General features: G+C 39.1%; 1 protein-coding gene across 1 annotated transcript in view; it reads left to right on the top strand.

Annotated features, from left to right (window-relative positions):
* The window catches only part of LYST (lysosomal trafficking regulator), a 66,669-nt gene extending 56,751 nt beyond the window's left edge, over positions 1 to 9,918 (top strand). Inside the window, exons 45-51 of the mRNA XM_008937891.1 lie at positions 356 to 492; positions 1,209 to 1,307; positions 5,504 to 5,643; positions 5,964 to 6,061; positions 7,625 to 7,781; positions 7,989 to 8,060; positions 9,449 to 9,918. Of these exons, the coding sequence (XP_008936139.1) occupies positions 356 to 492; positions 1,209 to 1,307; positions 5,504 to 5,643; positions 5,964 to 6,061; positions 7,625 to 7,781; positions 7,989 to 8,060; positions 9,449 to 9,587 (842 nt within the window). The 3' untranslated portion in view covers positions 9,588 to 9,918. The remainder of the gene's footprint in view (positions 1 to 355; positions 493 to 1,208; positions 1,308 to 5,503; positions 5,644 to 5,963; positions 6,062 to 7,624; positions 7,782 to 7,988; positions 8,061 to 9,448) is intronic.
* The last annotated feature ends 4,061 nt before the right edge of the window (positions 9,919 to 13,979 follow it).

Raw genomic sequence — 13,979 nt, 5'->3', positions numbered from 1 at the left:
AATTGGTGACATTCCCCTTGAAGCTATGAACAATCATTTCTCTAGCGGGGAAGTACTGTCAGCCTCTTCCCCTTTCCTCCATTCCCACTGTAATGCAACGCTTCTTGAAAAAAAGGTTTGTCCAGGCTGCAGACTGTCTCAGGAGGGCAATGAATGTTTGCATAGTCTCCGAAATCCTTGTTTTTATTATGTTATAGATTAAGCTATAGCTTAACAGAAACTAATCTTTTGAAACTTTGGGGGTTTTATATTCTAGCCTGTGGTAAACCATGGACCTGAGATATTTATTGTTGCCTATCAAAGTGATGAACTCTTTGGCTGCCTGTGTGACACAATATTCTTTGCCTTCCTTCAGGTGTGAGAAGCATGCACAGCACTGACATTCAGTGGTCAGCTATCCTGAGCTGGGGATATGCTGATAATATTTTGCGACTCAAAAGCAAGCAGAGTGAACCTCCAGTAAATTTTATACAGAGTTCACAGTTCCATCAGGTAAAAAAAGTATATTTTTTTTTAATTTAATATTGCTATCTTATGTGGTAGCTTAACTTGGAAGTAGGTACTTTTGTTTTTGCTTTTCTTGGAGATGCGCATCCAAAAAAACCTGGGTTTAATTTGATTCTGCTTTGGAATGTATCCCTCATTGCTCCAGTGTCTTGTTCATCAGTGTTTTCCTGTACTACGTAAAGATTGCTTTTGAATGTATTTGATTTCATGGTAGCTTTTCCCTCTTATGGAATATTGTTGTGGATTTATGAAAGCTTAAGGTCTGGTGAAAGAAAAATGAATACAAGAAAAAATTATCGATGCCTTACATTAGAAGTGAAGCTCCACTGTAGTTTAGGTTTCCTCTGAAAATGGTTGCCTAAAAGACTGTTACGGGACACTCTATAATGTTACACTCCAATGGTTGGTGAGATTATACCGGAAAGATTTTGGCTGATTATGTCACTGTACATCCAGAAGTCTGCAGTAGTTCACTGCTCTGTAGCTATGAATTCTGGGCTGTGTGGAACTTCCCCCTTTACTTTGTTTCTGAAGTAATAGCAAATGTGACCTAACACATGGATTTCTTTAGGTATTTTACCTGGCTTTTCTTAGGATAAGCAAAAAAGAATCAGTTTGAGGAAATGCTCTGGCATAATGAAAATAGCAATCAGAATAATTTCACTTCTAATTTTTTTTTCTGGCTTTGTTGTCTTTCCAAGGTAACAAGTTGTGCTTGGGTGCCAGACAGTTGTCAGCTGTTCACAGGTAGTAAATCTGGTGTCATCACAGCATATATGAACAAATTCACTAGCAATATGGTAAGTTCTATTGGATAGGATTTCTGTTTAAGGATTTAACTGTATTACACTCTTTTCTCACTTTTCCTGTTTAAATAAAAGGGGAGTATATGTTCGGGACAATAGCTAAAAAGGTCAAGTGACTATTTTTGAAGGATCTTCTTTGACATTGGTAAACATGCTGAGACAAATCTATTTGTGGATTTTTCTTAAGCTGTTGTTGACACACGGCTAGCCTTTAGTCAGCCCTCGTCATCTGGGAAGGTAACTGATTAACACATAGTCTGACTGTATTCAGGCCAGAGCTTGGAATTGAAGCTCTCTGGCACAACGAAGCTTCCTACATTAAGAAGTAACTTTTTCTGTGAAGGAGACAGAGCCTTTCAAAGCCTTCACTGAAACTGGAATGCATTTTCCTAAAGTAAATATTTTAAATGCAGAAGGCACTTACACTACAGAGAGACAGGATGAAATCTCAGACAGTGTATATATTAACAACTAAGCCTCTTTGTCATATTCCCCAAGGGGAGAAGCTGTAAGGAGAGAAGGAAGAACAGTAAGCTGCATTTACGTAACGTGTTAGTGGAAGGTACTGAGATACTAGTAGAAACCTCCCTGACAGTATGTGGTAATGGCATGCTATGAAAGCCTAACGTGTCAGGTCTGCCTGAGCTGATTTTCCCACTGCAGCCCTCCCGGTGCAGAGCCTTTGTGTTGGGAGTTAGGAGGGTATTGGTAACACCCATGGTGTGACTACCACTAAGCAGGGCTCGCACACACCAAGGCTCTTTCTAACATCTCCCCTCCGTCCCGGCTGGACAAGGAGGGAAGGAGTTTGGGAAGGAACATAACCAGGACAGCTGACCCGAACTGACCAAAGGGGATATTCCATACATATGACAGCAGCTCAACTAGTACAAGGGGAGGGAGGGGTGGATTACTCCTTGGTCCTCTGAAGCAACTGCTATGCATTTTGGAGCCCTGCTTCCCAGAAAGGGACCGGACATTGCCTGGGGATGGCAAGCAGAGAATAAATCTTTGAGGTTTTTTTGCTCTTCTTTCTGATTTTTTCTTTCTAATTTTTTCTTTAAAATTTTTTAGAAAAAAAGCTTTGCTTTCTAATTAAGCTGCCTTTGTTTTTACCCACAAGGGTTTTTGTCTCCCTCTTATTTTCCTTTCTCCTTTTTGCTCTGCGAAGGAAGGAGAGGAAGGGGAGAGTGTGATAGAGTGGCTTTGTGGGCGAAGGAGGGAGGGGAAGGGGAGAGTGTGATAGAGTGGCTTGGTGGACATCTCTTGCTCAAGCCAGGGTTAACCCGCCACACATAAATAGAACTCGAAATTCATCTTCTGGTTAAGACTGGGTTTCTGAGTTTATGGTCTGCCTTTCTCCAGCAGTGACTTCTACTCTTCACAGTTTTAACAGTGTTTGCAACTTTCTTGATAGGTCATTTTAGTGGTATCTATAGGAGTACCTGTAGCAACAAGTGAACTAAACTGATTTGTCAAATTTAACTTGATACAGATAGAGGTATTAGCACACACATTTGTAGTACTGTACTCCTTGATGCCCCTGAATCGCTATATTATTAGCATGGGCTAGAGGGACCCTTGGTATGACCTCCAGTTTAAGCTGTCTCCATTTAAGGGCTCAGGGCAGGACCCCATGGAGCAGAATTTATGCTTCCCCTCCCTATCCCAAAATTTACCCCAGATGGAGAGGTAAGCAAGGGAAGTCAGGAGTAAGACAGACCTTGCACCAATTGGAAGTAAATAAAAATAAAGTGTATTATTTAACAGGGAACAGAAAGCAAGAAGGGAGGTGGTTGGGTGTGTGTATATGTGTGTGTATATATATATACACAAAGATGGGAGGAAAACAAAGTAAACACAAGATATATAAACCCCAAGTCTTGGATGGCACAGGATTGCTCAGAACCACGTGGATGCAGCCACACTGTGCTCTCCCCAGACCCAAAGAGAAAAAGAGGGAGCACCCACTTCCTGCCTCGTTAAAAGAGTGTGGAGAGGAAGGGGCTGGGAATAATCACTTTCCCCCTGGGACCCTCCAGGGTCCTAGAGGTCACCTGTCCCGCCCCCCCCCCCCGCCTCACACCACCCGGGGGCCCTAGGGGTCGCCTGCCCCGCCCCCCCCCCAAGCCTCAAACCACAACAAGTGCCTACCTAGTTTCTGTTTTTCAACAGTGGCAAACAGCTGATGCTTAGACTGGGGAGAGCACAAACATACAGTGATTGCTTTCTTGGCTTTCTTCCAGTTTCTGATGATCTGGCCACTCAGACTTCCTGAGCTCATCAGCACTTGGGAGTGTGAAAAATGAAGTATAGTTTGAAGCCTGCAAGCTTCAGTCAGTTGGATCTTAAGTCAGGCACCTTAACTACTCACCACGATGGTGAACTTGTAAATAACCTTGGATTCCAGTTACATTTCTTTTAGGTACTGAAATATAAATTCAATATACTTGCCTTCTACAATGCTAAAAAGAAACTCCAGTAGTGGGGTTATGATTCTTAAGTTCCCTGTTTCCTAGAAACAAGTGCTGATTTTTTTTTTTCTTGTTCAGCTGCACAGATGTTGTCTTTGAGATCATCTTTGCTGAATTTCTCAGCACTGACAGTTTTACATGCCCCAGGCAGACTGACCTTGTGCCAATTTTTGTAGCTCCTGTTGTTGAGTCAGTTACCTAAGTCAGGGCTGCAGGGAATGCAAATGTGCTTCCTGGCATCTGTTCTGTATGTATCTTGTCAGCTGTTCGATGACAGAGTGAACAGCCTGTTATAATGCAGCACTTGGAACATGAACGTTTTGCCCTGTTTCACATTTATGTAAATTCAGTGCATAGGCTTAAAACAGATACCATGTTGTTCATTGGATGTGGGAATTCAAAGGTATGCTGTCAGAATTCAGAAATACCTCCATGTTGTACTTGAGATGCTGCTTTTCCTGGCTTTTAAGATAGTAAAAAAAAAAAAAAAAAAAAAAAACCAACTAGTGAAATAACTAGTGCTAAAGGTGAATCCTGTTTTCAGTTCAGCTGCTGAAATGCCAAACAACAGCAAAGACTTGAAGGAGGTGGGAGGAGCACAGTAAAAAGGTTATCAAAATCAGTTCTGCAGAAAACTGGAAGTGTTGATTGTTGCTGTTATGGAAAAGTTTGACAGAACTTTTTTCTCTGAACTGAGCAAGGATTAAAGAAGGATCTGCATACATGAGATACCACACTGTTCTGAGAATGACAACTGGATACTTTGTGTATCTTACTTGGATGAGATGCTCAGTAGCAAGAGCAAAATAGCAGGTCTTCCTGCTGTCAAAAACTGTATTGACTTTTGCAATATTACAAAGATTATATTGTCTTTTTTAGTGCAGAAAGACATGTAAACTTTCTGAGAGTTACACATGTCTATTTTTATCTTGTCTTTTTTCTACTTTCAAGTTTTTTGTAGACCTGCTCATACAAAAATGCAGACAATGTGCTCTGACATGTGAGGGAACAAGCAGAAACATTCCTTGCTTTTACAAAGATTATTATAATCTCTGTCCAGCAAGTTGTCTTAATAAAAACATTAGTATTCTGATTAAGCAGCTCCTTCAACTTAGACAGTTTTCAGGAAGTCTGAATCATTTCCAGTGTGTGTTTTTGGTGTTAATTTGCTGCTTTAAGTTTTATCTAACAGTTTCTATATTTAAACTTGACTTCCTGTGTATTTTTCCAGCTTGGTATCACTGAAGGGCTTGGCACCAACTTGAGGAATTCCCAGTAATTTACTGTATATAGTGATAACTGCTGAGCTGGGTTTTCCTGCTGTGCTTCCTCTAGATGCTAAAATATTGAGGACTGTCATTTCACTGTCATGTGGAATTAGTTTTGCAGAAAAATTGGCTGACTTCACGATGTGTAATTGAGACAGAAGTGCAGTAGTTCTTAATTTTGATTCACTGGACCACATTGATTAGACAAAGCACTGGAAGCAAAAAGTTGAATATTAATCATATGTAGGGCTTATCACATTATAAAGCATTAAACATAATAAAGCATTAACAACATTGCTAAACAGATAATATTAAAAGCAATGGGAACTATTTTTTCAAATCTAAGAATTAAACTTGTCCCTGGACTTACCCTTTTCAGGAAAAAAAGACAGGAACTCTCATGAAAAAGAAAATTAGTGTTATAGTGTTATATCTTACTGTTTTTCAGCCTTCAGAGATAGAAATGGAGTCACAAGTCCATCTGTATGGTCACACAGAAGAAATTACAAGCTTGTTTGTGTGCAAACCATACAGTATAATGATAAGTGTCAGCAAAGATGGAACCTGCATCATATGGGATTTAAACAGGTATAAGTATATATGTAACAAGTATAAGTGTATATGTAACTTTTCCCAATGGATTTATTTTTAATAACTGTTTTCCAGGTTTTGGGTATCTTTATCCTGTTAAAGTTAACCAAACTCGTTCTCTTTATATCTTAATGTGAAGTGAAACTCTTGCTGCTTTTTCCCATGAAGGGTGCTAAAATTCTAGAATGAATATGGACAATACTGTTATTGTGCCAAATGTTGATTGAAACAAATGTAACTCTTAAATACTTTCTTTAAAGAACCTTTTTTATACTTGAGTCTGAACTTTTAGGCTTGTTCTCTTTACGTTTTTTCAGGCTGTGCTATGTCCAGAGTTTAGCTGGACACAAGAGTCCTGTGACTGCAGTTTCAGCCAGCGAAACAACTGGTGACATTGCGACAGTTTGTGATTCAGGTATAACTGGCAGTCAGGAAAGCTGTTTTGACTTGCAGACCAAATAAAGCATGAGACTTGCTATTAAATTAGTTACTGTGTGTGTGCTGATCATCTGAGGACGCATTTGGTTAAATAGGAGTGCTTTTTTTTTTAAGTGGTAACATATAAATTCCTTCAGAAATTAGGTGAGTGACGAAAATGTAAAGCGATAAAAGCTAACAGCTTGATCTCTTTATAAAGACTTGAAATTTCAACAGATTCCTGGGAGACCTAAATTCTGAAGTTTGCTGCTTTCATTTTAACTGATTGTTGTCAAAGGTACAGTTCTTCAGGGTAATACAAGTGTATTATAGAGCAACAGAATTTTTTTGTTGTTCACTCACCACTTTAGATGCTTCCATCTCTTAGAAGCAAACAGATCTTCCTCCATCTTATTTTACAGCAGATTTTTTGTACTGTCTTGTGCAGAAACAGTACTATACAGAAAACAAGAGCATTGAGACCTATCTGAGCAAAGGGATTTTGTGTATTTCATAAATCAAGTTGCTCATTGACTTAAATATTGACTATGTGCTACAAAATTGTGTATTGGTAAAGCAAGGCCAAGCCAGAGTCCTTACACTGTTTCACTGTCTATAAGGATACTTCTGTGTATAGTCTTAACTTGGACTTGGGGAAATAGGCTCCATCTAAATGACAGAACATTGTTTCATTCATCCAAGGAGGCACAGAATAAGGAGGAGGAGAACTTAACTTTGTTTATCCATATTGTTAGAAGACAGTTACTGACCAAATTCTCATGTCAGGCCAATTTCTTTCTCTTTTGCCTTGAGTAAGATAGGTCTTGCATGCTGTATCTTTTAGCCACTTTTTCTTACTGTAGTCCTCAATAGGCTGAACTGAAACTAATACTAATGCTGTTCCAAGTCTAGGGGGAGGGAAAAAAAAACACATTCTGTAATATTAAAGGACAAAGAGAAATTAAGTTTCTGAAACTACTAGTATATTCATTTTAAACTGACATGGAGATTTTCAACTCCCATTTTTGTAGCTGACAAAACTTTTTTTTTTTCCTGGAAAAGATTATATTCTTCTTTAATTGGTAAGGGACTTGAGTTTCAATCCCTTTCAAGACAAAGCAGTAGCTGGGTTCTTTGGTAGAATTAAATAATCCCAGATAACCAGGTAAGATAACTGTGCTTGCTACTCATGTTTTGCTTAAAATGCAAGTCAGGGTACAAAAACTAGCTGTTTAAAGTAGGTAGTGTGAATTCCCTCTTAGTGCTTCCCTGTTAGTACATGAAAACTGGTCATTAAAAGCCAATTCATATTGCATTTTTTTAAGTATAATGTTCCATAGATGTCAAGCAGTGTCTTCTAAATCACTGCAGTGGCTTGGTGGTTTGCATGCTCCCTGTCACAAAAGAAGGGAAGAGGTGGTTGTTCAGTGCAGCACACATCCCTCGGTCATTTAAACCTGATCTTTCAAGAAGCTGAATTCTTCAACAGTTATTCTGTTGCATAGACCTAGCTGTGGCTTAGATTTATTTTTTAATACTGCTATTCTATGTTCTGTTGCAGTTGGAGGGGGTAGTGATTTGAGACTTTGGACAGTTAATGGTGATCTCGTGGGACATGTACACTGCAGGGAAAGTATTTTCTCTGTTGCGTTCTCTAACCAGCCTGAAGGAGTGTCTGTCAACGTGATTGCAGGGGGGCTTGAAAATGGAGTTGTGAGGTAAGCAGCTGAAACTTTTATTTATAAAAATGTTTTATGACTTAGGCTTACAGTTTGAGAGAATGTAGCCAAACATCATGCTGATATTTGGCTTTAAAGAAGGTGAACCAGTTGTTCAGTCTCCAATCTTAGTAGCTGCTAAATAGGTTATGTTTATCACTGAAATATTTTTAAAATTTAATGTGAAGAAAAATTACTTTCTTTCAGGCTGTGGAGTACGTGGGACTTGAAGCCAGTACGAGAAATAACATTTTCAAAGTCGGCCAAACCTATTGTAAGGTAAAAGGATCTAAAGTATATAATAAATGGATTTTTCTTTGGGGGGGAGAGGGGAAATCCAAACCTCAACAAGATAGCTTTGAGTGTTCAGTGTGGATTTGACATGAGAACAGGAAGTAAACACCCATGTCTAAAAAGAGCAATGCAATCCTACCAATTATTCATGAAAGCAAAATGAGCACAAGTGTACTGTGTTTGTAATGACAGTAATAACTAGGTTCAGCTGCTGGCAAATAGAAATTAGCAGCATTCCCTTGAGACCTGAACAATAAACAATAACTACTCATTCTTAAGTTTAATATTTTTTCCTCAGAATCTGTGTAAAAACCATGAGATAATCTTAACATTGTCAGACTCAAGTGGCTTTTTCTCTTTCAGAAATAAATGAAAAAATTTTATTTTCCCTGACCATTTTGTCTTTTCCCCTGATGCTAGAGGTGGAGAAAGGAGAAAAAGAAACTCAGAGGAGCCTGGAAGCTGCCATTTTGGAGTGGTTATGTAATTGTCTCTGAGTTCCCTTCATGATTTATATAAGCAGCAGCATTCTCGTGCCAAAGTGTTTTCAGAACACAGTCTAAGGCATGAGTCTTTGATATCCCCAGTGGTACAGTCTGCACAGAGGTCTTAGAGTTATGCCAAAATTTTATCATCTTAATGTTGGCATAGTAACCAATCATTCTGAATAAAATTTTTTGACCATTGCTCAAATATAATTTAATACCCAAATGACTAATCACCATTTTTTTTAGAAGTAAAAAAACATTGTCTGATAGCAGTTATTGTCCCTCTCTTACCTCCTATAAGAAGCATATTTCACAAAGCTCGTTGATAGTGATTTAGTAGCTATTGAATAATTTAAAGTTTCCTGCTTAAATGAGACAGAAAATGGATGCTGACCTTCACACTCGCTAACGTGACTGGTGGCATGAGTGAAGGGCTTTGCCACTGTTACAGCTCAAGAAATGCCTGGCTGAACAAAAGTCCTATGCTGTGCCATGAAATCTGATGGATTTTAGTTTCTGCCTTTGTCAGCGAGCCAGTTCAGAGGGCAGAGCAGTGTTGCTTAAAAGCCGTCTGTTCAGAAATAGACAAGGCAGCCCAGGGAGAGAGCAGGGTGCTGCTACTGATCCCACCCTTTTCTTTGATGCTGCAAAGACACCAGTACTGAACCGCATGGCACGTCAAAGTGCTGGATAAAGCTGCAGGTAACCCCCTTGGGTTAAAAAACTGAATAAGCAGGTATATGCAAACCTTTTGCTATGTTAAGGGACTCACTGGGTCTCCCCTGAAAGCTAATCTTTGTTGGCTATGCTCTTACGGGGATTTAATGTCTTCTAGCATTTTAAGTAGCCAAATCTGGTATAAAAACAGATTTTCTTCTTTTTCAGCCTTACGTTTTCCTGTGATGGTCATCACTTGTTCACAGCTAACAGTGATGGAAATGTTATAGCTTGGTGTCGCAAGGACCAGCAGCGCTTGAAGTTACCCATGTTCTATTCATTCCTTAGCAGCTATGCGGCTGGGTGATGACTATTTTTGCTGCTAGCTCATGTCTCTGATGCACTTTAAAACCAAAATAATTGTAGAATCTCTTACTTAACTGGAGTTTGAAGTAGTTTGAATGTTTCTAAAACAACTGAATAGATTCCTTTAAAAAGAGCAGTCTAAGTTGGTTGTAAAATTTTGTATGTGCATGCACAAACTTGAAGCATATCCAGGTCACCAGGAAGCTCTCTGATCATATACTTCAATACCAGCAAAGTGGCTCATAAATGTTCTAACATACAATTCAAAATGCTGCAATAGAAAACAAGAGTGTGTTTTTTAAAATCACTTCTTGGACAGAAGTATTTAAAAATAGATTGATAATGCTTATTCCCCCTCTTTTGTTGTAAAATATTTAGCAGCGTAAAGTTCTGTAAATATCTGTTAAATTATCAGCATATGTATATCTGATTAGTTGAGTGTGATATGGTTAGCTCTGGGATAAGCGACTCAAATTTAAAACTCCAAAACCACTTAAAATTGCTTTTTTGAGAAGCAAAGAATTTAGTAGGTGCTTTTTGCACCACCTTATGCTATAGTAACGCTAAAAATTCGATTTCTGTTATTATATTTGTAGCTTTTGCCATCTTCTGTTAGTATTATTTACAACAGGCACAAATAAAATATTTGTCTTAGTGATGGGTATAGGCCTCATGGCATCATGAAGCAATAGATCACATTTTAGGTTTGGTTTTGTGGTTTGTTTTTTTTTTTTGTTTGCTTGTTTGTTTGTTTTAATGTAGCATTAACTCTCTAACAACTATTTTAATTCTGTGGCAGAATATACATTATATACACATACAGCTTATCTTCCAGAGCTCTAAAGAAAAAAAAAAGTGTTAAAGAAAGCACAGATGTTCTCCTGTTCTAGTGTCATTGAAGTGCAGTACACCGTAAAATGTTGGAATCTGCTTGAATAATCGATGTTCAAAGGCATCAGGTGATTTGGAAGAGTTTACACAGATACACTGTGCAGATATGTTATTTATTCCTAGGTGCTATTTTTTGATGGGGGAAAAAAATAAAATAAGCTTCCATTGTTAAAGGCTTAACAGATTCGAATTCTTAGGCCATATCAAAAAAATTACTGTTTCAGTTGATGGATCTGAAGACCTCTAAATCTGACACCACTAATGAGTGCCAACTATGGCACAATGAGAACACTGCACAAGCATGATGTAGTTCCATTTTTCCTTCCAATTGCTTTGCTTTTCCATCACTAATGTTTCCCTGTTGCCATTCAGATGAACTGCTTAAATCTTCTCATGTTTAAGGTTCACTTGCCTTCAAACACTATATGAAATTATCAAATTGTGATGAAGGTGACATGCACACAAGAAATCTTTACCCTTCTAAAAATTCCAGTCTTTAGAAACTCTTGCAGCTTCCTGATTGAAGAACTTTTCAGACCAGAAAAACTTAAAAATACTCTTGTTGCCCATGACACAAAGGCTGAGCTTTGGTTCAATTAAGCAAGTGGCTACATGCAGTATGAACTGAATTTTAAACTGTGTATATTGTAGCAGCGTTGTATGGGATGGCTTTAGTCATGTTTTTCACTGTCTAAATGTTCATGTAAGGTTCAAATACAGACTGAATCTTCCTGGCTCATGTTGAAGTGATGTGCATTATTCAAGAGAAAAAAATACAAACAGTGGTTTTGGGGTGCTTTTGTGCTCCCTAGTTCGGGGTGTTGCTCACAAAGGCTTATTTTTATAAAGTAGAATTCCACTTGTTACAAATCAATATGCAAAATTGCTGGCCTTGTAAAGAGTGCAATATTATATATTTTTATGTAAAAGTAAAAAAAGATTTTTTTGAAGCAAGGAATATTTATTCAGCTTAACATTCTGGAACTGTTAAAATAACATTGCAGTAGTATCTGTGCATGATGTACTGAAATTTCCTGTAAATGTCACATTCCACATTGTCTTTGTATATACGCTGTCACATGGTTGGGTAATAAACAGATCTTTGTACCAAATTGTTTGATAGTAGAAACATGTCTTTGGCTTCGTTTTACCTCTCTTGTATTGGGGATCTTGCACACCTTGCTCCAAATGAATGTCTACTGCTTCTCATGTGCTTTATATTTCAAAAATTGTGAAGCGGGGGAGTTCTGTTTATGGGCTACATCATATGGCTGCCAGACCAAATTTGAGGGATCAGACTGGAAGTGGGGAACGGTAGGCATGTCATGTGTCCTTCCTTCCCGTGGGTTGTGTGTCTACAGTTGGGAAGAAGTGATGGCTCTCGGAGCTGAGACATTCCCCATCTTCCTGGCTCCTTCCTCACTGAAAACCTGATTGAGTTAAGGAAAGACAGAAAGCAACTCCTCTGGTTATCAGGAAGAAGAAGGTGGTGCTGGGTGGAAATTGGGACACTGAGACCTCTGGGAGGCATCAGACAGGATGCAAGGCCCTTCCTCCCAGAAGCCAGGGTCTCGGAGAGGTTCATGTGGCAAGGCCTGTCTATCCGATACCACTTGCAGGATTCTGTGATAAATCCACATCCTTGTGTTCCGATTGTGGAGATGCATAGTGAGAAAGAGAAGGGGAGGCAATAATTAGATATTCGCTTGTGGGGAGAGGGAATCTCCAAAACCTCGCTGAAAAAGGGAACCCTGCTCTCAGGTTCGGAGATCCACAGTTTAGACAAACCCATGACAATGAATAGGAGAAACAAAAGAAAATGGGTAGAGAACTGTTACTGGTGAACTAAAGACAATTTTCTGCAGGCTAAGTGGTTTCTGTGAGGAAATAAAAATACCGTTCAACTTTTACTTTGAAACACCATCTTTGCAGTTAGATGATACGTATCTTGGGAGAAAGAGTGCAAAGAATTCCTTCATACTGAGTAAGAGCCCCCCCCTTCCCAGGATTTCTTGATTTACAGTGATTGTAGGATTTGCTATGTATTTTGTGGAAAGAATTCTAGAGTGAGAAGGTGGGGAGGGGAATGTCACCTGGTTTTCTTCTAACAAACTTTTAGTTTACCTTTTCGTTTTCTTGATGCTTTGTTTAAAGCTGTATTTGTGTGATTTTTTTTTTTTTCTTCTTGTAAAAGCAAATAGAAGTCACTTCCATATGTTGGTGCTCTATCACAAGAAATATAAACCAAACAGCCTTCAAGAGCTCTGCCTGCCTTCAAACTATCCACTAGAACACGAGTTAAACTTCTAGAGGTAGAGTGAGCACTGTGTGCTGCTGTACTTGCTGCACATTACAAACAAATGATCTCTGTGTGGGGATTTACTTGCCATTACTGTTCTGGAGTGGAGTCAGAAAGCCACTGACTTTTTGCATCTGGACTTCTGTAATGGGCTGTGTTGTATATGTTGTAATTTGGGTGGGTCACTTTTGAAGGAGGATTAAGAACTGTATGTGACTTGTCTGATAAGAAAACTATCTTGGGCTACCCAGCAAAAAGTAAAAGTGCAGTAAAAACATGAGCTTGTTTGCTGTTTCCAGCTTTGAGATAGTGCATCTGCCGGGGAAAAATAATCCATGTTCTCTAATGCATTTGAACAAAACCCATACAAACTTCATTAGGGGCTACTTCATGTAGATCCAAGGAACAGAAATTCATGTGAGCTGTTGCATTCAAGGCCTATAGGCCAAGTCTGGAAGACTCCTGGTTGTGATGGAACAGAGGAGTTTGCAGATTAAAAAGAAAACAGGGATTTTTTTAGTATATGATGATGAAAATACATTTAAAAGAGACATTTCTAACCTTATATTTTAGCTTAAAGGAAAAAAAAATATTAGAATCCAGTAGTAAAAATGTATAAATCAGTGACAATAGTCTGATTATTTAAACCATCTAGCACATGCTCTTTGTGTAACAGCATGTAAATCCTTTCCCTGGTAAATGGAGCCTTTTGTAGCCCAACGATACAATTAAACAGGAATTAAACAGCAGCAGCATGGGTCAGTTAAGTTTCAAATTAGCTTCTGGAACTCGGTGAAGACCAAGTCACTGAGACTTAATTCAAGATTTAAAGCATGTTACTGCATCAAATATTTATTCCAATTTTCTTGTGAGAGGTCTTCAAATTTGGAGAGAGGGAGAAGTGCAGTTTCAGAGCACTATCTGTGGATATTTCTACGAGCTTGCCTTCCTCTGCAGGCCAAACCAAGTGTTCCTGTGCTGGACGTTCCCCAGCCCAGCTTTAAGCCTTCGTGGACCCGCTGTGATGACACCGCGGCCCACAGCTGCCAGCAGTCTACAGACTGGGAACCACTGGACTGTAGAAGACAAACGTGGCTCTTGCCCGGACCCGCGCGTCCCACAGGCTTTGCCCGCGCCACGCGTTAGAAGTGCCTGGATGCCGCTCGATCCCCACCTCGATCCCGGGCGCTGCCCAGCACGGCG

This window comes from Merops nubicus, unplaced genomic scaffold (genome assembly GCF_000691845.1).
Source record: "Merops nubicus isolate BGI_N331 unplaced genomic scaffold, ASM69184v1 scaffold14833, whole genome shotgun sequence".
Taxonomy (NCBI): Eukaryota; Metazoa; Chordata; class Aves; order Coraciiformes; family Meropidae; genus Merops; species Merops nubicus.
Note: the sequence above shows the minus strand (reverse complement) of the source record. Positions and strands in the feature narration are given on the sequence as shown.